We start from the raw sequence: 27,556 nt of genomic DNA, 5'->3' as shown, positions 1-27,556 counted from the left end.
TGGGGACTGGACCTCAAGGAGTTGGGTTCCCGTACCTGGAAGAAGCTCCTGGCTGCTGGCTTCAGCCCAGCCCGGAAGCCATTTGGGGAGTGAACCAGTGAACCAGTGGATTGAAGTTGTGTCTTTCTGTTTCTCTTCCATCTTTTGATTCTTTCAAGTCAATAAATCTTTAAAAAACAAAACAAAACAAAAACCCCACAAGTCATATACCTGTAAAGGCACCCAAGGGCATCAATCCACTGAATTGCAAAAGAGCTATTTTATTCTTTTTATTATTATTATTTTTATTTATTTATTTTTATTATTATTATTGGAAAGCCGGATATACAGAGAGGAGGAGAGACAGAGAGGAAGATCTTCTGTCCGATGATTCACTCCCCAAGTGAGCCGCAACGGGCCGGTATGCGCCGATCCGATGCCGGGAACCAGGAACCTCCTCCAGGTCTCCCACGCGGGTGCAGGGTCCCAAAGCTTTGGGCCGTCCTCCACTGCTTTCCCAGGCCACAAGCAGGGAGCTGGATGTGAAGTGGAGCTGCCGGGATTAGAACCGGTGCCCATATGGGATCCCGGGGCTTTCAAGGCGAGGACTTTAGCCGCTAGGCCACGCCGCAGGGCCCGAGAGCTATTTTATTCTTTAGTCTCCAAGTCTGATAAGATTTACAAAGTAGGTAAAAGTGGAGTTGCTGCTCCTGAAACAGCAGTGGTCCCATGTGGCCGTGTGTGTGTGTGCGCGAGCTCAGCCGCCACAGGATTCCGCACTTATAATGGGTTCCAGTGGAGCACAACTGGAAAGCGCTGGGATGGAAGAGCCCTCAGCCTTGGGTGTGCTGGGTTCTTCGTAGGTCTCCCAGGCAAGTGCAGCTTGTCAAAAGCATTGACAAGCTGTCACCTGTGTAGGGTGTGACATTGTGCTAAACTCCTGGAGGGTTTTTGTAAGGATGCTTAGACTTCAAAATATGACACAAATGGGTAGGTCAAAACTAAATCCTGGAAGAGGCATTTGGCCCAGGGCTTAAGATACGGCCATAAAATATCCCCATTCCACGTCCTTCGGCATGCCTGGGTTGCAGTTCCAGCCTCCTGGCAATGCGGAGCCTGGAAGCAGTGGGTGCTGGAGTTAAGTAAGTTTCCCCACCACCTTGATTCAGTTCCTCATCGTCTCCATATGTGTGTCAAACAAACAAATAAATACTTTTTTTAAAAAGCGAAGTTTTATCCGTTCGGTGGTCACACTCACACCTGCGTCCTAGCCTCAGTCTTACCACATGCTTGGCGTGCCACAGAATTTGAACCGGGGCCAGCTCTCTCAGGGCTGTCCGTGAGACAGTCATCAGAGCCATGCCAGCACTCACAGCCTCCCTAGGGCTCCACCACCCCACTGTCTGCATGGCATCCCCTGCCGCTGGAGGTGCTGCTGAATGGAGCTTGGCGTGGTCTTCCACAGTGTAGTCAGAGCTGTGTCCTCCCCGCCTCTGTGAGAACAGAATGGCCCTGCAGCTGAAGCACAGCTCACACTCCCTGGGCAGGAGGAGGAGGAGGGCAGGGCTTGGGCATGGTGCCAGGGCTCCCATGCCTGCGTCCTGCAGGCTGAGAGTGGATGTCCACACACAGCCCCAGAGGGGGAAGGGGCTCCTCTCGGTCCCTGAGGGATTGCGCTGGGGGAGCAGCAGGCTTCCCTTAATCCCCCACTCATGGTGGTCTTCCTGTCATCATCCCGAGTATTTTCCAATCTCCAGCAGACACCGTGTACTCCGATGCTCTAAGGAGCAGCCATCTCTCCCGGGCTTGGGGACAGAGCAGCACCAGACCTTGCCCCGTGATGAGAGCCAGTCCCTGACATAGCAGGAATGGGGTCTGTCCTCCCACCTCATCTAACATGGAAGCTGCACTGCCCGCAGGACAGTAAGTCTGGAGGAAGGGAAGGAAGTGGGTCATGCTTTTCCCAGAGCAACCATAACAAAACGTCACCGACAAACTTTTGTGTTCTCACTGTCCTCGAAGACAGAAGGACAATATTTAGGACTTGGCAGGCTTGGCGTCCCCCAGGGCTCTTTCCTTGGCTGGCAGGTGGACTCCTTGCTGTGCCATCACATGGCCATCTTCCTGTGTGCAGGCACTCTGGTGTCCCTCAGTGGGCTGAACACGGTCCCTGGGAGTCACACTCATGCCACAGAGGGGAATATTTAAAGCACTGAATGACAAAGATGCCAGTGAGGCAACTTGCCAGGGCAAGTGATTTGTAGAATTAAAGACAAAACAGAGACACTGACAGGAAAAAAAAACTGAAATATTAATTGCTGGCATACCTGGATTAAGAAATTGGTGAAGGGAAGGTTTATAGAATGAAGAAAGAGGATATTCGAGAAAAGACAGATCTACACACAAAGTATTATAGAACCCTGGAAATAATAGAAGTGCTTTCTCACGTTTATAAACGGCTGCTGGGATGGCATTTGGTCTGGTGGTCAACACATCAGCTGAGTGGCTGGTGGTGTTGGGGCTGGCACTGCAGCATAGCAAGCTAAGGTGCCACCTGCAGAGCCACCGTCCGACTCTAGACCCAACTGAGCCACTTCTGATGCGGCTCCCTGCTAGCGCATCTGGGTAAACAAGATGACCCGACTCACGTGAGAAACCTGGAAGCAGCTCCTGGCTCCTGGACTCAGCCCGGCCCGGCCCTGGTTGTTGCGGTCATTTGGGGAGTGAACCAGCAGATGGAAGATCTCTCATTCTGTCTCCTCTCACCCCTTCTGTCTCTCTCTCTCCTTCTCTGTTATTCTACATTTAAAACATTAAATAAGCTTTATTAAAAAGGCCCATGTCCCAAGTTAGAGTGATTTAACCCTAAAGGGTTATTAGTAAGTGTAGCCCTATTTCTGGCTCCTGACCCCAGCATTCCTATTAATGGAGGGCAGCAGGATGGCTCACATGGTTGGGTTCCTGCAAGTCACATGGGAGATGCAGGTCGGGTCCCTGGCTCCTGGCTTTGGCATCAGCTGGCAGATGTCACAAGCATTTGAGGAATAGATGGCAACCTTTAAGCTCTCTCTAAATACCTGTGCAAACACTTTCAAAAAGTAAAAAGCCAAACCAAAATGTATTACGGACTTTATAATGTATGTATAAGTAATAGGTACAAAACATAGCATAAAAGCAGAGAATAGTGGATTGGAAATGGAAACTGTACTAATAAAAATATTTATAAAATACATGAATTGGTATAATATTTATATTTATTTAAATTGATTAATTATCACGCAATAAAGATAGACACTGTAAAATTGTAAGCAATCGTACAATTTCAAAATGAAAAGGTATGCCCCTAACCTGATGAATGCCGTAAAACAGAAGTAAGAGACTGATAGAATTATGACTCCGTATGAAGGACTACACCATTGTAGTAAAATGGGAAAATCTGTCAGGGGTGGGAGTTTGGGAGGGAATCCCAGCCTATACAAAATTGTACCACATAATTCAAAATTCAAAATAAAAATATATTTTAAAAAAGAAAAGAAATATTACATTCATTATTAACATGTCACTGTTTCAGGTCATGATACTGTCGAAATGACAGATTTGGAGAAGAGACCAAGGCTTTCCTGTCAACCATCCCCAGGAATATTCCATGAGTCTTTGTAGTGCTTTTCAAAAGGACTCAGATAGTTTCTGAACAAATACCAGTGATTGATGAAATCCCTGTATGTCTTAGATGGCGTGACCCACTGTGATGCTCGGGGATGCCTTACACACCCCTCCCCCGCCCCAGAAATCCCCACAAGACCGCCATCACTCAGAGACAGCCACCCCGACATCCCAGGCGAGGCGGATGGCTCCATGTGACCCAACGTGGAGATTTAGCAGCACCTGCTGGCGGGATCGTAAACAGTCGGATCTGAAAAGGAAAGTCTGGCACCACAGATTTATTTTTTGTTGTTAAATGGGAAGTCATTCACATGTTAAACAGACTAAATGGACTGTTGTTAAGAATAAGCTCCTGAAAGCACACTGTCCCAAGCTGGAGCAGCAGCAGCTGCTGATGCTGCCCTGAGGGACAGCCCACGTGCCAGCGCCAGCCACGTGGAGAGCGGCAGGACATACACGGGTCCTGGCTACTGTGCTTCTACCCTTAAAACGGATGTTAGCGACTCCTTTTTCCTACTGGAGAACAGTCAAGTTTCACTTGCATTTGCTAGAAACTTCGGTGTGGACATTCCTGGGCAATATGGACTGAGCCAGGGGCTGTGGAGATAGTCGGTGGAATGGGTAGCATGGGTGCTGGGCCATCTGCTCCACTACATGGTGGGCTCATATGCTTTTTTTTACGGCGCAATTTTAAAAAATAACGTAAGAATAGAAACCTAACAGTGAGAGTGACATAGCATTGCAGGGGATAGGAACTCACTTATTTCATGTCAATAGCCAGTGTAGACAGCCTTTGCTGCAATCCCTGGGTCACTGGAAAGGTCCTGAGAAGTGCTTTTGTACAATTTCTCCATCTCCCGATATTCCTGGGATGCCAACCATTCACACTTGGGGTTTGAAGATGCCTCATTATTTAAGCATCTGTTTGTAAAGCGGCTCTCTCCTCCTATTTGGGGTGACACCCAATACTTTCACAAATACTAAAGGAGAAATTGGGAATAATCACGAAAGTGAGGTCAAGCCCTGGAAGTATTGCACAATGTCTGGGAGGAAGCAAGCTGCCCGCGCCTAGCACTTCCCTGCATTGTGCAAGTCAAGTTCGCACTGGGAGCCAGAGCTTGCGGGGTGTCCTGGACAGCGCAAATAGCGCAAGCCGAGGTGCACTGGGAGCCAGGGCTCACCGGGTGTCCTGGACAGCGCAAGCCAAGACACACTGGGAGCCAGAGCTCCGTGGGGTGTCCTGGACAGCGCAAGCCAAGGCACACTGGGAGCCAGAGCTCGTGGGGTGTCCTGGACAGTGCAAGCCAAGGCGCACTGGGAGCCAGAGCTCGCGGGGTGTCCTGGACAGCGCAAATAGCGCAAGCCGAGGTGCACTGGGAGCCAGAGCTCACCGGGTGTCCTGGACAGCGCAAGCCAAGGCGCACTGGGAGCCAGAGCTCTTGGAGTGTCCTGGACAGCGCAAGCAGAGGCGCACTGGGAGCCAGATTTCACGGGGTGTCCTGGACAGTGCAAGCTGAGGCGCACTTGGTGGCAGAGCTCTTGGAGTGTCCTGGACAGCACAAGCCAAGGCGCACTGGGAGCCAGAGCTCGTGGGGTGTCCTGGACAGCGCAAGCCAAGGCGCACTGGGAGCCAGAGCTCGTGGGGTATCCTGGACAGCGCAAGCCAAGGCGCACTGGGAGCCAGAGCTCGCGGGTGTCCTGGACAGCGCAAGCCAAGGCGCACTGGGAGCCAGAGCTCGTGGGGTGTCCTGGACAAGCTCCTAGCCTGTGTTCTCACCTGTCTGTGAAGATCTGAAACCCGGGGCACCTGGGCAGGAACATCGGAGGCAACAGTGATTGGATGCTGCCCATCAAAGAGGGCAGGTTTTGTGGGTTACGGTGTGGGGATCTTGCTCTGCTTCCCTCTCACCTGAACATTAAAGTATAACACATGGCAGACAGGTGTACAGCTAAGTGAGCAGCAACAATTTGCACAGAACCATTAGCAGCACCAAGATTCAGAAGTGTGTCTGCAGCTGGACGCTCAGCTGACCCTCCAGGCACTTGCCTGCTGGAATAACCAAGGGTTGGATCTGTTGTAGGCAGGCTGGCATGGCTCAGTACCCAGTGGTTATACCGAGCCAGGTGGTTTGTTTGTGTGGTTGGATTTCCACTTCTGGATTTGGGCTTAGAAAACACGAGTTCAGGTGCCTGCTGCTTGTGTTGGCTGTGTCTACAGAGGAAGGAATCAAAGGCTTCAATGATGCTGTATGGACCTCAGCCGAGACGCAAGAACATCTTCAAACCCAATGTGGGCCTTGATGGTGGACCATAATCTTGAGATACCTAACAAAGATGAGTGGTTGCAAGGGCTGGGAGCATCCACATCAGGACAGCCAATGGTGGAACGTGACCTTGAGACACTTAAGAAGAGTGGCAGCAAGGGCCTGAGTGTCACATCAGGACAGTCAAAAAGGCAGGAGGTGCAACTAGACCAAGGAGACAATTTATGGGGAAGAGATTCGTTACACAGGGAGAACAGAATTAGGCGCCTTCTGTTACGCTTGGCAGAGCAGGATGCTGGCCTGTGACAGAGTGAAGGTGGATCCAGGATGGCTCATCCAGGTCTTATCTCCTCAGGAATGTCTGGAATGCCCTACAGGAACCACTGTGAGTGCCCTGCACTATGGGTCACTTTCTATAGGACACTAGCATGCAAAAACCAAGGAGCTGCTGCCTTCTCTCATGCCCAGCACCCAAGGTGCATCAAAGCCCAGTGCTGTATACCCTGGATGGCCATTTCCCACAAGTGGTCACTCCTCCATGTGGGAGTGGTCCCAGGCTTTCTCCCACTAGGGAGCAGTCCCTCTCTTAATCATCTTGGAACAGGTTCAGCCACCAACCCCTACCTAAGGAAGAAACACCGTTCTTACAATGTTAGGTTCCACAACTTTGCTACACTGTTAACTTTTATACCGTCAGCAGCCTCATTTGGACTAAGAACTAGCACAAATTTATCACCTCTGAATACTGTTTTATTTCTTCCTTTCCAATCCATCTATATTATTGTGTTGCATCCCCCTATGGTGTACAACTCTCCAGTAAAATGTTGAAGAATGCAATGACATGATGTGAAAGCCCAGACAATAAAAATGGTGACAGTAAGGCATGATCTCCTGAAACATTTCTGAGATCTAACAAGGTCTTTAACCTTATGTTCTCAGAAACTCCCAAAAGGGGAGTGAGAGTACTTATGGTGAGGCAGTATCAATCCAGGATGGGAGGACCTTGCTTTTCTTTTTCAGCTCATGCAGTAAGCCGACTGCCCCAGGTTGATTTCTGTCCGTGGGATTGGACAGAAATGACTAGACAGGCTATGACTCTTACTGATTGGATTGTCTAAAAGAGTATGATGCTTTAACTGATAGGGTGTCTGTGTTTTGGCCATAACAGTTGACTGGATCATTTATATTTTGCACTGATGCTAAGCTAGGTTGACTGAATGACTGATGCCATGTGCCAGTACTCTCTTAGTTGACTGAACCTCTCAATATGGCTGACCAGGGCTGGCAGTGGCACGGCAGAGGCCCATCAGTCAGCACTGGCGAGCTTCTAACGTCTGCCTCTGACTCATTGTTGGGCTAGTTGAACAGAGCACCCAGTTTTAAGCATGGAGTTTTAACCCTGCAGTTGTGGGAACCTTTCTCTAGGCATGCACGCAGAAATCTGCTCTTCACATCTCTCCTGTCGGATTAGCTTTTGATCTGCCTGTGCCACCATGTATACAACTATACTTCAACCTCCCAAGTGGGATTTGGACTTTTTTTCTTTACAGGAATTTAGAATTGTGTTCTCATTTGAACTGTCTTCCTTACCTCTTCTTTTTTCTTTTCTTTCTTCCTTCCATTTGAAAACATTTATTTTTATTGGAAAGACAGATCTACAGAGAGGAGAGACAGAGGGATTTTCCATTTGCTGGTTCACTCCCCAAGTGGCTGCAACAGCCAGAGCTGAGCTGATCAGAATCCAGGAGCCAGGAGCTCTAGGTATTCCATGTGGTGGCAAGGTCCCAAGGTTTTGGGTGATCCTTGGCTGTCTCCCCAGGCCACAAGCAGGGAGCTACATGACAAGTGGAGCAGCTGGGGCACCAATGGCACCCATATGGGCGGCCTGTGTTTGGAGGGAGAGGATCAGCCAATTGAGCCTTTGTGACAGGCCCCCAGGTTTTCTTAATATAGAGAAAAGCCACATGTTAGTTTTTGGTTACACTCTGCATGCATCTTTTTTCATCTTCTTGTACTTTTGTGAACAAAGATGGGGGTTTTTTAGACTGCTCCAAGATGCATATAGCTTCTAGAAGGCTGTCCCTGAAAAGCTACAGCCTGTAACGGATGTAATCACTGACGTGTGTGGGTTCGGACCTGCCATGTTACTATGTGCTCTCTGGATGGCACACCTGCCTGCTGTTCTGTGCCTTTCCCTTTCCCTCACCGTTTTCTATTAGGCCACCTGCCCATCTCCTGGCCTGGATGTAGTTCACCACGCCTCGTGCCTACCAAGGGTGCAAGCTGACTTACCGGACTGACACAGGTTTTCTTCTTCCAAGTCACCAGAAGTCCGCAGCTTCGCTTAACTCACTTGTTCGCCTGTGTCTTTCTGTATCAGTATTATTTATTCATTTGAGATGGAGGAGAGAGAGACAGACGGACAGACTTTGGAGGAATAGCAGCACTTGCAAGGTCAAATCTCTCAATGTTTCCCCTGCTCATCAGATGGGGTTACCTACTCTTTCTATAGTCAGTCACTATGTACTTTAAACCCGCGTCCCCTTGCCATGCCTTCTCTGCTGTCTAACCACCCTTAGTTACTTCCAAACACACAAGATTTTACTGAAAATATGCTAGTGCTGCACCTGTACTGTCCTCCTCCCTTCACACTGTCGTCTCCCAATCCCTCAGGATGCGCTCGCCTGGCTCTATGCCTTCCTGTGCTCTGAGGGAGATGCGGGCACTTTCTGAGTATAGCACACACCCATCCACGCGTCCAGTCACCCTGGCATGACTTTCATGACGCCATGGAGGTCTCAATCACGCCTCTGACCCCGTTCCCAAGTGCAATATTAGAATGGAACATAACCTGAGTTAATTTACAAAATGACAATAACCCCGTAATGTTTATCCTTTCTGTTGCCTTGAAACTCAAAATATTGGTCTATAAGAGGATGTATAGTGGCTGTGTAATGGAGACTGTACTATCTAGTAACATGTTACTTAACTTCATAGCATTGTAAATTTCTATTTTTCTTTCTATTGTTGATTTTGTATCATGACTTTTCATTGAAGATGTACAGAGGCTGTGAAATGGAGACTAACATTCAGATGTGAGGATGTAGTGTGGTATGCATTTCTGCTTCCAGACAAAGATGGACTTACAATGAAACTGTTTACTATATCTTGACAATAGGATTCTGGACTCTCTGCTATTGTCCATGCCTGCAATGATGGACATATGACTGAGTATGAAGCTGAGTATGAAGAACTATATGCTAGTAATGATACAGAGGAACTGGGGGGGGAGAGAATTGGGGAGGGGATAAGGGGATATGCAGCTGTATCATAAAATGATAATAATAATAATAAAATGTAAAAATAAATATTGGTCTATGTAAAAGATCTTTTAAGAAATGAGTTATATACAAAGACAGATAACTGTTAGGGACAATTTTCTTAAATAAGCTTAATGGAGAAAAATTTTAAACATGACTTTTTTTTGTTCCCAGGTAATTTATTAAGATAAGCATTCGTATACCATTAATACGCTCATTTTCTAACCTTGTGCTCAAACATAAATTATCTTTGCACTATGCTATGAATTTGGCCTTCTCTTTTTAAAGCAATGTGTTTTAGATTTATTTATTTGAAAGACAGAGAGGGACACGACAGAGAACTTTAACCTCTGGTTCACTTCCCAAATGTCTCCAGCACTGAAGCCTGCGCCAGGCCAAAGCCAGGGTTTATAACTTGGATCTCCACGTGAGTGGCAGGGACCCCAACACTTGAGCCACCAGGGGATGCCTGCATGCTGTGAATTTCAGCTGAAAACCTAGAATTAAGAGTGTTTGTTAACAAAAACTGTGCTATGAAGTAAAAGACTTCATTTCATAATTTGTGCAACTTCATGGAAAAAAACACTGCTCAGAATCTCACATAAACTAAGCAAAATCTTTTTCTGAAAACACTCATAAAACACCTCTGTGTCCTAACATGATCTACACCTAAATCACCTAAAACAATGCTGCTCAAATATTTCAGATGACAGGCTCACAAAAGGGACGGTTAAAGCAATTTAGACGCATTTTAACAAATACGTGGACATTTTATTTGTTGAGTAAATGTCAGATTTAGAATGTTCAAATACAAAAATGAAGATTTATATTTGTATACAAATGTTAAGCAAACAGAAAGCGTTAAAATGTTCTGAAAAATCTACCAAGGTAACAGATGCAAATATGCTTGAAATATGATAGCTCAAAAGTTTCTCTTTAATATTCAGATGCTCATATCCATTTTCTTAAAAAGTATTTTTAATAAAACAACTAAACATTCTTTCTCCCTTGGGAAACAGTTCTGTAGAACGACCTACCACAGCCTGGGGAGTGCCACACAGCCAGGTTCAAAGGCACTTCATCAGCATCTCGATGTCTTCACCTCATCGCATCAGTACCCTGACCACAACAAGGACTCCCAAAGCATACATGCTCAGCACGGACAAAACGTTTAGTAGGATATTAACAACTGGGTAACTGTATCAAAAATTCAAAAAGTCCTATAAAACTATTCTGATTAGAATCTTAACTCTATAATACATTCTAAAACATATCTTCAATATTTTTGCACATAGTATAAACAGAATACAGTTAGTCTTGGCATATAATAAAGTTAGATATCCAAATATTAATTGGTCCTGTATTTTTAACAGCACTGATGCTCCTCTTTGGTGCGGTGCACTGCAAACTGATAATAACTTGGCAGCAGAAAAAGAGATCTAGATCAACTACAAAACACAAATGAGACATTTCTGACAGTGGTGACTATGTAAGTAGCATCATCTACACACACTGTAGCTTTCCTGCTGACCTCCTAATGTATTGACCTAATTAATACTTGACAGCATCTTTTCATAAATGTCGGTTAACTGAGGCTATCCACCAGTAACAGAGTGCCAAAGCAAACAAACACTGCGAGAAAACCCAAGCGTGCTCACAACTCTTTAATGACCTAGGCTTGTGATGATCTTCTGTGCTCTGCTGTCTCCGTGTTACATATAATTGGAGCTGGAAAGAAGGAAAGATCTCTGGATTAGTACAATAAAAAAAACCACAGAGGAAACAAAAATGACTAGAATCATCGGCTTTATCAATGTCACAGAAAGACCAGATATATAATATTTACTTGGAAAAGCAATAGAAAAAGCCAAAGGCATCAAACCATGTTTTCTTGAGGCTCAATTACTCTAGGCTCTCAAAAAAAAAAAAAAAAAAAAAAAAAAAAAACTATGGCTTGGCCTCAATTTTGTAGGAGGTAGGTTTATCAAGGAGTGTGAGGTGACCAAAACAAAAGCAAAACCAAAAAAACCCAGGGACTCGAATTTTGAGCAATAATGGGTTAGTAAGAAAGGACGAGAAGGTAGGAGCTCCCCTCTGCTCTGTTGTCCCCAGCATGCTGAAAGGCAGTAATCAATGATAATATATCTTCTGAAATTCAATGTTGGAATAAAATGTAGCTATTATACTGTATTAATCCTTTTTTGAAGAAATATCTGTGTGACTGTTTAGTATGAGGCAGTCAGCCTTAGATTCTGGAGGACAGACAGAACAAGGAAGAACATAAAGACCCCGACTGCTGTGGCGTCTACACTGCACAGGCACGGGGGTGGCTGGCTAAAGGAGCGTCGGCACGCACAGTCCCGAGGGCTGGGCCTGCCACGGGCCATCCAAGGTGGGACTCTAGACTCGGCAAGCCGATAGCAGGCGAATGTTTAAGCCCATAATTTTTTATGTCCCTCACTTGTTATCAATTTCCACAAGGCCTACAATGGGGGAAAAAAAAAGGTTTACCATTCTTGTATGAAAAGATCCTAGTATAAAAGTACAGTATTCTGAATCTGTTGGGTTTGAGACAGAAGGACTGAGACAGTGGAGTAGCAGGAACAGGGCAGGAAGGCAGACAGAGGCACTGGCAACAGCGAACCACAAGGACATTTTAACGAGAGACGAAACGTGCAGCAAAGTTCACAGGTCAATCATGAGAAGGGAAAAGCAACACTTTTTCTCAAACTTGGGTAACTTGGATTTGAACACATACCCACACCTACAAGCGTTGAGATTATCCCAGTGCCGCTCAGGGCCGCCCCCCTGCACTGAAGCCCTCTCTACCTTCCTCTGCGTCTTTATGTCCACCATTGGTTTCACAAGCTCTGACATCAAAGCACAGGAGTTCGAATCGATAGACTGGTTCCCTTATCAAAATAAAAATTCTTACACAGTCATTATCAATAGAATTTGCTAAACAACACAAAGTGAGCCTAAGGATCACATTTCTGTTTTTAATAAAACATTCTATGACGTCCACAGGGCCCCAATAAGTGCACACCTCCCATGTAAGGGCTCCTGGCAGGTCAGCAGGCGTCAGCTGTGCCCTCGTGCCAGAGCTGGGCCCGGCAGGGGGAGCGCCCAATCCCGCCTCCTGCAGTGAGCAGACCTTCCTGCATTGTCATGCGTTTCGATTTTGCTCACTGATTCATTCATTCTTACAAACAGCTGCCGCACATCTGGGACATGCTGGATGCCGCCCCAGAGGCTGGGCACGGCGGCAAAGAGGCACCCAGGTCCCTGCTGTTGGGGAGCTGCAGGAGGTGGTGTGGCACAGGTCAGGGTGTGGCACGGCCAGGGCCGGGAGGGCCGTGCTTGGTGGCAGGAGGGGAGGGGGGGCCTCAGGACAGGCAGGTGGGGGTTCTTACTTCTTTCGATCTCTGTCTTTCTTCAAGTTGCTACCTGATGCCATAAAGCACTGGTTTTGGTAGATCTCGGAGGTGGCTTTCCTTTTAGAGAAAGCAATTATTTCTTCTTCCAAAGATCTTCTCTTCTCTTCAAGCTTCATTCTCTCTTCTTGGTGAACTCTTTTAAGCTGCTCAAATTTGGCCTGCAGCTGTGAAACAGAAGTGCAATTCCTGCTGCTGTCACATTGTGGCAGTGCGCACACACACACACACACACACACACACACACGCAGAAGCAGGCAGCTTTAATTTTTACGTGAGTTTCCGCACAAAACTATTTGAGTTGGCACATAGTTTTTTTTTTTTCTTAAGATTTATTTTATTTTTATTACAAAGTCAGATGTACTGAGAGGAGGAGAGATAGAGAGGAAGTGGAGCTGCCGGGATTAGAACCAGCAGCCATATGGGATCAAGGCGAGGACCCTAGCCACTAGGCCACGCTGCTGAGCCCAAAACCCATAGTTTTTAAAGCAACTGAACAAAACTCAATTTTTAAAATACTTTATCTTTTCTTAGGTTTTATTTGCTCTTTATACTTTCCCCACAAAGTCCATGCTCAATGAAAATAAAGGACAGGAAATACAGAAGGGAATTCTTAAAATTCCAAATAAAAAGAACATGTGCAATGACGGTTACTGAAAACTCCACTGGACAGTAGGGTGAATTTATGTCAAGAACCACAAGAAGCAAATTCAAGAATACGTTCTGATGTACCTCAGTTACCTGCCTAGAAAGAGGACATCAACTTTACAAAGACAAAAGGTATCCTGGGGCCAGCACAATGCTGATATCCCATATGGATGCCAGTGTGGGCCCCACTGCTCCACTCCTAATCCTAATCCAGCTCCTTGGTAGAAGCCGGAGAGAGCAGCAGAACACGGCCCGAGCGCTCCTGTCCCTGAACGCACACAGGAGACTCGGAGGAAGCCCTAGCTATTCCAGCCACCGGGCAGTGAACTAGTACAGGGAAGATTTCTCTGTTTCTGTTCCACCCTGCTTCTCTCTCTAACTCTCCCTTTAGATGAACAAACAGAACAAAACAGGTGTCCTGCCCATTCCCTACAATGCCTTCTTATGCCTGCAGACAGCACAGGAAGGATCAAGATGACCAAGACTTACTGTCAGAGATGGGCCTAACAACGTACTTCACACTGTCAATGTGGCACAGCAGAAATTTTCAGGAAACATCAGTCACTGGGCGCTCAGCCTGCCCTAAGAACTCCCCTAAGTCTGTCCCCAGTGCTCCGGCACACATGGGGAATCTTCTCAGGACAGCACTGGACGAGCTAACCTGCCATCTCTGTGTTCACCGCACCAGGCACAGCTCGTGCAGAAACTAGTAAGAAGATGAGCCGCCTGAAATTCTAAATATGAGATCAAAGAATCAAGGCAGAAAGAGGCAGGTAGTTGAACCTGGTTTAACTGTGGTTTACCTAAAGAACCACCACCACCAAAAACACCTAGAGATTTGATCAGATTTTTTATGAAATCAGTCATAGGCTATGCCTGCCAACCACACAAAAATCTAGAATCTAGAACAACAAAGATGATGCCTTTAAATTGTTTTTCCCTGGTCCAGTTAGATAAACCTGAAGTTAGTATTTTCAGCTGAGGGCAGCAAGCTAGAAGAGCTATTATATACTAGCTGGGGAATATGTCACTAAAAGTCAGAGGCTGAGAGTACAAACTTTAACCAAGAGGCTGACTCAAATAGTTCAGTCCTTGTCCCCACGTGGGAGACACAGACTGGCCCAGTCCTGGCCACGGTAGTCCTTTGGGGAAATGAAGATAGAGAGAGAAATACTAATTTTAAAACACTGTATGTTCCAAACATAGAGCAATAAGCTGTGCTCTGAGCCAGTGAGGTCCCAGTACAAGCCTTCGGTTGAGCCAGAAAATGGGCATTCCAACCCGAGACTGTTTTATTCCAGAGGACATTTTTTCGGGAAGCATCGGTTCCTTAGAAAGACTGTGTATATGTGTGTGTGAGGGCGGGCCTCCTGTGCTTGTGAGGCACATCAGTGATGTAAAAGCAAAGGCACAGCTCGCAGTGAGAACCCCTCTGCTGTTGGGGGGAGGAACGTGGTGGGCGCAAAGCTGGGAAGATGCTACACACTTCATGTACGTGTTCACACATCTACACATCCCACACCATCCACCAGGCTGACTGAGACTCCTGGCAAACCGAAAGAGGAAATGCATTTGAAAATGGGACTAGGTGAGACTACGCATGCCTACCAACTTTCCTAAGTGTATTTTACTTCAAAATACAATACAAAAATTCAAATTAGGAACAGAGTAGATCATTACTTTTACAAAGTCATCTCCTGTGGGGTTCAATCAATAACGAGTGCTACAAGGATATCTGAAATTTAAAAATCTGCAATGTGAAATTAAAGGGAATTCTTTGGGAACGCATCCGACCAAGTGCGTCTATAATAACACTTGTATGCTCTCGCAGGAACTCTTGGACAGTCGGTGATGCCCACCGCCATGTGGCCCTTCAGTCCTCATGCAGTTAGCTCTACTGACAACACTGACTCAAACACGACTAAAACTTCTGCTGGAAGTTCAATGTGATGCCTTCTTCTGCCATGGTATTCAGACAACATTTCTACGCCCAGGCAGCCTGAGCTCAAACGTGAAGACAAGACGCTTCACTGCTTTCCCAGCTGCCCAATTTCACGGCAGACAGCCCAACAACTCTCAGTAAAAGTTCCTCCAAGCCCTAACCAGAGCTTTTTCACTTATGGTATATTTAAAACATCTTAGTTACCTAGCTTATTTTAAGTGTTTGTAGATGATGTTAAATGAAACAGTAGTTACTCGGAAGGCCAAGGTTTTCACTTGATGCCCATCATGACCTGTTTTTACCTCTACATTCAGATTTGACCTTTTGAAAGGACAAGCATCTCCCGCACGACCAGCACGCCCAGAAGGCGGACCCCCGGGGTCGGTGGGACTTGCCTCCTTCTCCGCCTCCTTCAGGATCGCCTCTTTCTCCTTCACGCGCTGCACAAACATCTGCTTCATCTCCTCCTCCTTCCTCTGCCGCTCATCCTGCAACTCGTGTCTTTTGGCTTCATAGGTCTCCTGTAGACTGAAGAGTTATCTGTGTTACGTTCAAGTTATAACCGATCATGTCACAAACATGCAAAAATGCACACATCTCACACAACACCTCACATAACAGGCACCGGCATTTTCTGGCCTACAGCAACCTAAAACATGCAATTTCCTGCCACATGAGAGGAAAAGCGGCCGGGCCTACAGCAAGCACAGAGTCTTGCAATTCTGAAATAGCTGATTTACCACGTTCTTCACAAGCAATATCCCCATTCAACCCAAATGTGTTCCTTTTTCAATCCTTGTTACCTAGCATCACAGAGTCTGACGGCACCCTTGCCCTACTGACCCTTCTCATCACCACAGCACCTGCCGTATCTAGTCACCATTCTCATCACATTGGCACCCTTGTCCTATCCACCATTCTCATCACCGAAGCTGACCTCCTCCACAGTCTCGGGGCTTCCAGCCCTTCCTTTTTCTACTCTGTTCTTAGTACTGTTAGATTTTAAAAGATTTATTTTATTTTCATTTGCCAGGAACAGTAATAGAGAGGGAGAGACAGCAGGGGCTCTTCCATCCACGCATTCACTCCCCAAACAGCTACAGCTGAGCTGATCTGAGGGCGTTGCTGTAATTGGTATAACATCTCAAACTGATCAATCATGTTATGATAAAAACATCTTTAGCGACGTAAGGCAATGACGCACAGCTAAAGCATACAATAGTACAATTGAGCCCACAATGTCTCCAAACATCCTGTTATGTGCCCACCTTTGTCCTGAAGTTTGCCCTAATATAAGTAATGTTTTCCCTAAGAAACAGTTTGATACTATCTTGGAACAGATGGCAATCATGGAGGTAGAAGGAATTTGTTTACCATGCGCCTCGAACTGTTATAACACATGAAATGACGTATTTTGGTTTCTCACCACGGAAAGCAGAAAGTACATGTGGCATCTTCTAAAGGGAGACAAATGTGAAACTCCCTGAAAATGGCTTAAAATTTCTACCTTATATTGGCACTCATATTTAGGGAAAGAAAACAGTTTATAAAGATAAAGGAAGTTTCTTGTAAAGGCCCTCTGTAGATTGGCTGAGTTGCCTTGATCCCATTCACTGCCTTTTAACAAAAGAACAAAAAAACAATTGAATCAGCACTGGGTGAAGGTGGTGGTAATTAATGCATGATTGATTATAAGATTTAATAAAGAATCTATTTTATATGCTTTTATAAATTCGTTTCATTTATGATCTTTCCTTTTAACTCTGTACTCTTGATATTTTAGGCAGTATTGGTTAGCTTGTGTTTAGTGAAAACTGATTTTTGATAGAAGTAACCCACTTGTCACTACATAACCACATGCGCTGCCAACCGTGGAGTTCCTGGCTTCAGCCAGGTCACTGCAGGTTTGAATGAGTAATAGCTTGCTGAAAATATTTTCTCTGAAATAAAATAATAATAATGTTGTCAGGATTGATTTTGTAATCATCCTTTTATAAAAACATGAAACAATTGGATGTTGTGCAAAAGCTAGTGATGATTTGTGTATAAATAAAGAAGGCACCTTTTCTGAGTTGTCCATTATGAGCATCCTGCCGTAATGGTCCATGCCTCCTCTACCTCTCCTTCTTACCTCCTCTTCTTATCGTCTTGCCGATCCACGCATCCTCTGCAAGCTCCGAGTCAACCAGAGCTGGTCTCCAGTAGTGAGCTTACAGAAAAGGCTGCTCTCTGGTTCTCTGCATGGCTAGCTTCCCCAGGAAACCCCCTCACCTGATGGGCTGGTTCTCAGGGCCCACGTCGGTAAAGCCCAGCTCCTCCAGCTTGCAGCGCCTATACAGCTCGTAGTGCCGGGTGTGTGTCTGCTCCCGCAGGTCCTCCATGTTTGTACAAATGAGCATTTCTCGCAGCTTTACGAAGTCACAGTGGTTCTCATTTTCCACTAGCCAAAAGACACAACAACAATACTGGGTTTTAAATGAAAACACATGTGAGAGAACAAAGAATGAAATGATTGGCCTAATTAGCTGCAACCATTATCTTATGCAAGTAATCAAAACAGACAATATTAATTAACAGTTGAGAAGATTTGCCTTCAACTTAGTAGCCAATAGATAAGCAAGAGAGTGTGAAGAAATGCATCCTTTTATGTTATAATATGATCCAGTTACCTTTTGTTAGTAGTTTAGAAACCACTTCAGGACATGTCTTATAGAGTTTAACAAAAAGAGCACATAATGCTATTTTTTGCAAAACAGTATATTTTACAAATACCATCTATGCATGCTACAGCTTAGATACTTATAATACAACATTCATGTTCCTGTGTTAGACACTTCCTGAAATTAGTAGATCCACTTACGGTCCTTCCTCTGTGTCTACGGTGACCAGAGGACTACAAATGACCAACGGTCAAGTACAATGATCACTTTTATATATTTTTTGCACATTTAAATATTTTTTCAATTTTTCCTCAACTATGTGTCAATAAAAAAGGGGGTGTTACCAGCATGTACAAGCCAGTGGTAGTGAGGGTACTCTTCTTCCATTAATTAGCGTCACAAAAATTAAATGAACCAGGTAGTACTCATTATAATGAGAAAATAGTGGATTTAACTTTTTAAATTGGCTCACAGGTGTTTGGAACCTTTAACCCACAAAATATATAAATTCACAAAATGCTCTATTCTACTCTGTCCTTAAGTGGGTCAGTTTAGTGTTCAGTCGGTGCTTCGCATCTTCTGACATTGACACCACCGAGGGTGGCACCATGCACCAGGGAGGCTCTTCCTCCACACACGTAGTTATGCAAGACACACTCAGTCCTCTGACATTCAAGCTAACGCCCAAATAGGCATCACTTGGAAGAACGCATGACGGGCAATTCTAGATTCTCAGACCACACATAGACCTCTAGCCATCACTCGTCTGTCTCTTACCTTGCACAATACCCCAGGGGTACTGACGAGCTTTGACCATCTTATTGCCAACTTTGACTTCATCCATACTTCCTACAACAGCAAAAGGCAAATGTCCCTGAAACAGAACCATAGTTTGAGTTACATGTCATACCAATGTGGTAAAAGACTGTTTCCAAAGACAATCAGCAGTAGTGTATTAGTTAACAAATTGATTAAGATCAAAATATTATGCTATGTCCCAGATTTGAAAGTTGGCAGTGAATCTGTGCTGACGGTCCTACAGGAGTCACTGTGAAACTCTATCATCCTTGTCTGAGTGTCCCTCACATGCCAGGTACTATCCTACTGCGGAGAGAAGAAAAACAGAGACTAAATGTGGGCCAATTCCCTCAACATGATCTTTACACAAAGCAAGTTACAGACAGCTGGAAGTCCTTCAGAAAATTCAAGACACTGCTTAGCCAGTCTATTTGTTGATCTCTGCCTTTCAAATAAACAGGGCTTGGCACTGTGGCACAGTGCGTTAAGCTACCTCCTGTGACACAGGCATCCAGTGTGGGTGGCAGTTCGTGTTCTGGCTGCCCCAACTTCCTATCAAGCTCCCTATTACTAAAGGCCTGGGAAAAGCAGCTGAAGATGGCTCAATTGTGTGAGTCTCTGCCACCCACACAGGAGACGTGGAGGAAGCTGCAGGCTTCTGGTTATACTTAGCTCTACTCTGGCCATCGTGGCCACCGGCCTCTCTATATATTCTTTTTTAGAAAAAAATTTAAAAATTTAAATGTAAGTTAAGTTTGGTGTATTGTAATATTATAGGGGGAATCAGTGGGTAGGGAGGGAACTTGGGAAGGGGTAAGGGGAATCCCAGATCCTATGGAATTGAATCATAAAAAATGAAAAATGAAAAATTTGAAATCCATGCAGTTTTATCATAATAGGCATTTTTTTGTGAAGTTTTTGAATGCCTTTGTATGCATGGATTTCAGAGTTTTTGTAGCAAAACAAACTTATCTTTTAATTTCACTTACACACCAACTTTCTGAAGTACTCTGGCATGTATAACCAAAATATAACAACATTTTGTGAGTAGACAGACATGCAGTACTGTTACTATAGTACTAGTTAGTACTATAGTGTTAGTAATAGTATCATGTTACAGTATAGTAGTGTTAGTCCCAAACTAGTGCTACTACAGGCACCGAGAAGAGATATCACAGGCAGCAAGAAGATACAAGGCCTGGTGGACCAGAAGGGCAGCATAAAGTGTGGTCAAGTAGAGATGGGAGTTTAGGTCTCAGGAGCGGAAAGCCACATGTACCTGTATGGAATTCTATCCTCCTGTCCATAGAAGTGCCCCCTTTCCCAGGAGGCATCTGTTTCATCTGGGACCTAGGTGACTTTACGCCGATGGAGGAACCATCCTCATCCCTGACAGCACCGAGGAAGCCAACAGCGGGGTGCTCTCTTCCAACTTCAGCTCTAAGTGCTACACAGATGCCTCGGGGGCCTTCTCTCCTCGCCCTGATAGCAGCTCCCTTTCGGCAATCCTGTGCCCGCTCATAACGTGTGTCTCTCCATGAGTGGCAGTCTCCACTCACAAGTGTATATGCATTCACTGTCTCATCTTTTTAATAAACTTTGTTATAACTTTTGCACTTCACATTGTGCCTGCTCTCAGAATGCCTGTCTTTTGAAAAGACAAGAGCCTGGAGAAAAAAAAAATCCATACGCTCAAGCCCACATCACTGGTCCAGAAAAGAGAAGGTTTTAAACAAAATGCTAAGTTAAGGGACAGGGGGAAGATCTGACTGTACTACTTATCTAAAATTTAATAATTGCCATTAGTTTATGAATTGTGTCTTTATGAAAAAATCATTCCAGCTGAGCACAAGAGATAAAATTCGATGTGAAGACAGCTTGTGCTTACAGGAAATAGCAGTGTCCACTACATGACTCGGATCTGTACAGACTGAGTTTAGGTTTATTAATATAAGCAATGTGAAAACTCAGCAACGGAAAAGGACAGAATCAGAATGAGCACGGATTGAGCATCATTGTAAGGCACCTTGCTAAGTGACTTCCATCTCGTAACAACTCCTAGAACAGGTGCAATGTGCTAATTTTGAAGTGAACAGTTTCAGGAAGGTTAGTAACTTCAACAGAACATACAAGTCAGCTTGGCTTGAAAAACTCAGGAATCTTTAAAATATAACCAGATATTTAAAAAAACTGCTAGCTTAAGAAAGCAAACTAAGGAATTGGATTATCTTTAATAACATTAACATAAAAGTTAGGCAACGTATTATTTTTGTAAAAAAATATATTTTTAAAAGTCATTTAAGTATCTTTAAAAAATATTCAACAGGCATTTGAGAGACAGAGACAGACACAGGTCTACATGACACTGTAAGGGAAGACGAGCACATATACCAGCTTGAGATCTCTAAGATGGAAGATTCTAAAACGTTCCAAGCAAAGCTACGTAGTTTCCTCATGTTGTTAAAAACAGGATGCAAGGTCATTTTCTAGAGCAATCGTCCCCATGAAAGGCATCTCCCAGTTTCATGAATGTATCACTTTGTTTAGGTGAAAGAATAAAGGAAAAAAGGTGCCTAAATAGATTCTCATTAGACTTTTTCCAACACACACACACACATTTTTAATTCTGGACTTTTAGCAGCCACTTTACACACACACTGATTTTATTTTCACATGTAAATCGGAAGCACCAACATGCAGTTATGAGCTCACATTCATTGCAGCATTGACTTTGGCAATGGTGTCATCATCTGTTGGAAACTGGTAGATCTGGACGCCATTGCTGACTAGTTCACTCATGAGCTTGATCTTAAACTTCTGCAATTCTGTCTTAGAAATTGCATCTGCTTTGGCAATCACTGGTATAATGTTCACCTATTAAGCACAAAGAGAAAAACAAAATAACATAATAGAGGGCTTGTTTTTTGAACCCTGCAATCATCCCCCTCAACAAAACAAAACAAAACAAAACAAAACAAAACAAAACAAAACAAAACAAACCCCATTCAGGCTCTGACAGTAAATGTTCTTAACCTAGATGAAGGGGTTGGCAAACTGTATACACTGTATTGTTTCATAAAAAGATTATTGGGGCATCACCCTGTCTATACACTGTAGTACTGCCTCTGGTTGTTTTCACACTATAACAGAGACAGTGATTGCCAGGACACTCTTGCATTCTGAACCCTGTGTTGGAAAATAGCAGTCACTATTAGGAAAGCTGCATTTCTCATATCACCCTAGGGTACAAAGCCTGTGGTCTTTTTGTTTTGTTTTGTTTGTATTAGACAGTAAGTATTCTGACTTGTTTTTTTAAGATCTATTTATCTGAAAGGCAGAGTAAGAGAGAGATCTATTTATTGGTCTACTTGCCAAATGGCTGCAAAGGCCAGGGCTGAGCCGGGCTGAAGCCAGGCATCAGTAGCTTTATGTGCCTTCCACGCGCGGTCTGGACCCCAGCACGTGGGCCACTTTCTGCTGCTCTCCCAGGTGTACTGGTAGGAAGGTGGATCAGAAGTGGAGCCGCAAGGATTTGAGACATTGCCCACGTGGGCAGTGGGCACTGCAGGTGATGGCTTAAATGGCTAAGCTAAGACTCCAACCTCAGTAAGCAGCCTTTATTCATCTTTAACACAAATACCAAAATCTGGAGCAAGTTAATATAGATAATATTTTTTTTCTTACAGTTCTACGAATTATACATGGCACTTGGCTAATTTAAAAAACAGGTGTTCTTGGAACAGTCCGATTTTTTTTCTTCTTTACCATGCAAAGAAACATTAGAACTTAATCTCGTGCGGGCTGCTACAGTGGCTCAGCTAGCTAATCCTCTGCCTTCAAGCACCAGCACCCTGTTTGGGTGCCAGTTCGTGTCCCAGCTGTTCTACTTCCTATCCAGCTCCCTTCTTATGTCTTGCGAAAGCAGTGGAGAATGGCTTAATGCCTTGGGATCCTGCATCCATATGGGAGACCTGGAAGAAGCTCCTGGCTCCTGACTTTGGATTGGCTCAGCTTTAGCTGTTGCAGGTATTTTGGGGAGTGAACCCACAGATGGAAGATTTTTGGGTCTCTCCTTCTCTCTGTAAATCTGCCTTTCAAATAAAAATACATAAATATTTAAAAAGAGAACTTAATCTCTGTGAACAAAGTTCTCTCTTGAGTGTCATAAATTCAATATAATTCAGTCTCAAATAAATTCAATATCAAATGTAAATACAAAAATTCTGACATATAAGTCAAACACTAAATAGGGAGCTGAATCTTATTTTAATGTTTCTGTTTCGTATTCACCTTCTTAACTCCAAACTTCACTCCCTTGGAAAATAAGCTAAGGTGGAAACCTATCAGATGTCTTAAAATAGAGTAAAAGTTATAATACAGACACATATTATAAGGCTATTTTAAGCACGCAAGATAAATAACAAAGCATGCAACAGTGACTATTTTCCTAAACGCACCTTGCTGTCTAAGTTCTTCATGGTCAAGAGGTCGAGTGTCTTGAGTGAGTGCCCCGTGGGAGAGATGAAATAAAGGCAGACGTGGATGCGTGAATCATGGTAGTTGAAGAGAGAACGCTTAATTTTCAACTCTTCCTGGAGATAGGCTTCAAACTGTGCATCTATGTAGTCAACTATTGGTTGGTAGCTGAAAAAAATATGTAAATATTCAGTATAACATATCTATGCTACCTTAATAAGATACTCATCCAAGGCTACAGGTGGAAGCCTATTATTTTCAGCAAGAAATAGTCGGCAGCTATGCTAAGTAGGTCAATTTAGAGACAAAATATAATGCACAGAATATACACACAGAAAGGTAATACTTCAAGCTCAGTAGGGCCATCTGTATGTGAAATAGTATTGACTCTACATCCATTCATTCCCACGTCCACTCAACACTTTGGGTTTCTTTATGACCAAGTTCCAAACTTGTAAGACTGCTCTAACTAATGAGAACACTCTGGAGTACTAGTGACTTTAGTGATATTTAAGTCAAAATCCATGACTTCAAGGCTCATATCAGACTTGTAAGGTAGGGAAAGCACTGACAGATGAAGGGCACCTACTGGCAAAAGCATCAGATTAATGATGCTGACATGGTTTTATTTTCACTGAGCTGTGACAAACGAAAGGCCAATGGCAACATCTGCTAGGAGCTCTTGCTTAGGTCACTCCTCTTCAAAACATCATCTTTGCCCTGGATGTTCGAGCCTATTTCTCTAGAAACCAAACACTCCATGTGCACACTAGTGTGCCAGTGCTGTCAGATTAAACACAACACCCCATTCCACTGTGCCGAACGCTGCCTACGCAACTTATTTTTTCACTCTAAACTACATGAAACAAAAATAGGTTTGGAGTGGCAACCACAGCAAAGACCTCCTCGAATTCCCTGGACAACAACGTGACTATATCTTTAGCTTTCCCCATCCCACCAACACAGCAGCGCCTTATCCAGCTGAGGAGATCTATGAGTGTGCACAGAATCCCATTCTGCCACAAAGCTGCCTGAATGGCCTTGAGGGTCACCACCTCTCAGCATACCTTGTTCTCCCTCTCTAGAAGACAAACAAAAAGGTAAGGGCAAAGACAGCACTTTCCCCTTGCAGGTGTTATGTAAGAACTGGCACCAAACCTTTATAACAGAACATGATATACAATATAAGGGCTCAACCCATTATCGTTGTGATTATTAGGAATACCGGTGATTCCCTCTCCAACTTATAATAAAAGCTAATCTGTAAGCAAACATTACACTAAAATTTCAAACAACTTTTATGGATGACCCATATTTTTATTTTACTTTTATTTATGACCTGTTAAAATGGGCGATATGACTTATTACATAAACTAAATAACCATAAGTGTCCCTCTACCTGAATGCATTGCCTTCTACTTTTCAGAAATGGAAACCATATGCAATTTTTGCTAAGTTTTGATTTGATACTAGGAATTCTTCCATGATAGTTTCCCCCATATTTTCATTTCCGATAAACAGCGGTCCCATTCTCTGGATGAAAAAAATATTTAAAATATGAAAATCACACCCTTAAAAACATCAGTGGGCCTATAAGGCGGCAAGGAATTAACCAGGCCAAAATAGAAGAGAACATAAAACCAGAAAGGTCAGCAGAGGGCTAGGACCGGTTAACAAATGACGAGGTAAAGGTCAAATCTGCTGCCAGACTTACTTTGTAAGTCTTCACTGATACATGTAGTCTGTGGCCGCTCTCCTGCTACAATGGCAGAGTCAAGCGATGCAGAGAAACCACAGGCCCTCCCGAGCTTAGTACCTGACCCTGTGCATAAGTGTTTGCTGATATCTGCACTAAGACCAGCAGTTATCCTGAAGACCACTCACCTGGCAAAAGCAAATGAACACCCATGGTGGGAACATGGCGGCACCTACTGAGAAACCCCCTTTCCTCTCACACTGAACTGAGATCCTAAGCCCGTAAGCCTCAGGGAAATCAAAGATAAACCAAGAGTCTGAGAAGGGCAAACATGGAAAAACACAAGAAACCTAAGAGGAAAGGAGCAGAGTTGACGCTTGACCACTAATGAGCACAGTGTCACTCTTGAACATGTCTATAAGAGGCACGAGTTGACGCTCCCTCCCTGAATCGGGGAATGCTGAACCAGGAATCAAGTAGCTTTAGGGATCCCAGTGTTAATCCCAGAGGGCGTAGCATAAGCTAATCCAACATGTTCAAAAAAGAGCTCCTTGCTTTCATCCTCAAGCATCTCAGCAACCAACTTTTTAAAATTTTTTTTTTTAAGATTTATTTTTATTGGGAAGTCAGATCTACACAGAGAAGGAGAGGAGAGACAGAAAGATCGTCCATCCTCTGGTTCACTCCCCAAGTGGCCTCAGTGGCTGGAGCTGAGCTGATCTGAAGCCAGGAGCCAGAGCTTCTTTCAGGTCTCCCTCCTGAGGGACAGAACGTAAAAAGAACACACAGACGCTTTGCAGATCCGCAGAGGGGTCTCTCCAGGCACTGCTGAAGCACTGAGGGCCCCCACAGCACAGCCACGGAGCCACAGCCACATCCGGTTATTAAATCAGACCCATGGGATTACAGATATGTTGGCAGCGAAACACTGGACAAAGGGAGACTCTGCGATGGACTATGTCAATCAGTAGATTATTCAACAGCCTCATCGTGTCTGGAGTGGCGAGATTGGCAGCAATGCATAACTGGTGAACTACTGGGACCACCTGAGCAAGGATCTCAGAGCATGCCCTACACACGGGACCTGGGTGGGTGGGAGACTGGGTGGGGCTTCTCCTCAATATTCCCTTCAGCCCTTGTAACTTTTTACCCTAATCAACAATGTAAAGATTGTCAAAATATATTTAAAAAAAGAGAGAGAGAAAATAACTCAAAAGGACTTGGGAAGAAATTTAATTCACAGCAATGGCTCCTCTCAGGAGAGAAATGAGACCAGGCCAGATGGCTAAAGAGAATTCCCATTGATGGGTACTGTTAGATATTTTCATAGACACATATGAATTACCTTCAGATACGAGAGAATACAATCTAGTAAACAGATAAGTGGGAATAAGCAAGTTGTAATTAGGGAGTAATTTACACAGAAATTTATACCCATTTTTCATTTTATAATACAACGAAACTTATTTAGCAGGTGCACAACATGTGTACGAGCAGTTAAGACGCCAGCAGCCCTCATCAGAGTGCCCGGCTTTGATGTCCGGCTCTGGTTCCTAACCCTCCGTCGTGCCAAGGCACAGCCTAGCAGCCCAGTGACTGGTCAAACACGGACGCTATGTCCAGCTCAACCCAGCTGTAGCTGCTGCAGCAACATGAGGAATAAACCAGCACATGAGTATGGGTGCTCTCAGCCTTTCTTTCCAAACAATACCCCCCAAAAATTGAAGTAAAAAACAGCAACAACAAAAACCCCTTCATCTAAATACATGTTAATTATGTTTAATTCACTCCAAGCGAATATCCACCTTACAGGGGTTACTAATACTTAAAGCAAGACTAGTCCACTTCTAAAAGCCTCACACAAACAGTTCCTCAAGGGAGAATGTGATGTTGACAAGGTTGTTCTCTACTGTCTGTCATGGAAATGGCCAATCTGGGGGTAAAAATGTCCCCTCCAGGAAATGAAACAGAAGCTTAAAAAGGAAAATGGAATTAAACAATGTTAATTTTAGTACAAAGTTTTCGAAGTTCACGTGTAGGTATTTCCTAACATGCCCCTTCCTCACTGTGAGGATTCCCTACTTCACATCACTGTTTTATCCAATGTACTTCCCCCTTTCAAAGCTTAAAGGTGACAGAGCATCTAACATCAGCCTGTGTAATACATATGAGAAATGCTGGCCAATAATAATATAAGGCAAAATGTAAGATTTTAAAGGCAGATCAGATTTATGGAGAGATAGAAAGATCTTCCATCTGCTGGTTCATTCCCCAAACGGCTGCAATGGCTGGAGCTGAGCTGATCCAAAGCTAGGAGCCAGAGCTTCTTCCAGGTCTCCCACAAGCTGCAGGGTCCCAAGGCTTTGGGCCGTCTCCTGCTGCTCTCTCAGGCCCCAAGTAGAGAGCTGGAAGGGAAGTGGAGTAGCCAGGACACAAACTGGCACCCAGATGGGATCCAGGAGCATACAAGGTAAAGATTAAGCCATTGAGCCATCGTGCTGAACCTGTAAAAATATAAGTTAGAATTTCACTATGAAAACTATCCTAGAGGGTAGCTTAACAGTTGCTTGCTTCCATATCCCAGGAGTACCTGGGTTCAGTTCCCAGCTGCCAATCCTGGGATGTACTGGGTGACTGTTCTGGTACCTGAGTTCCTACCATCCACGAGGGAGGCCT

The 27,556-nt window shown here is 44.4% G+C and overlaps 1 protein-coding gene across 1 annotated transcript in view; it reads right to left on the bottom strand.

The window, feature by feature from the left end:
- Nucleotides 1-12,635: 12,635 nt before the first annotated feature.
- Nucleotides 12,636-27,556, bottom strand: part of SEPTIN10 (septin 10) — a 54,401-nt gene continuing 39,480 nt past the window's right edge. Inside the window, exons 5-10 of the mRNA XM_058655444.1 lie at nt 23,166-23,352; nt 21,421-21,582; nt 18,688-18,784; nt 17,522-17,690; nt 15,646-15,778; nt 12,636-12,827 (exon numbers count right to left, since the gene is read on the bottom strand). Of these exons, the coding sequence (XP_058511427.1) occupies nt 12,636-12,827; nt 15,646-15,778; nt 17,522-17,690; nt 18,688-18,784; nt 21,421-21,582; nt 23,166-23,352 (940 nt within the window). The remainder of the gene's footprint in view (nt 12,828-15,645; nt 15,779-17,521; nt 17,691-18,687; nt 18,785-21,420; nt 21,583-23,165; nt 23,353-27,556) is intronic.

The sequence above is a fragment of the Ochotona princeps genome, chromosome 26 (assembly GCF_030435755.1).
Source record: "Ochotona princeps isolate mOchPri1 chromosome 26, mOchPri1.hap1, whole genome shotgun sequence".
In the NCBI taxonomy this organism is placed as follows: Eukaryota; Metazoa; Chordata; class Mammalia; order Lagomorpha; family Ochotonidae; genus Ochotona; species Ochotona princeps.
This window is presented reverse-complemented; position numbering and strand designations above follow the sequence as displayed.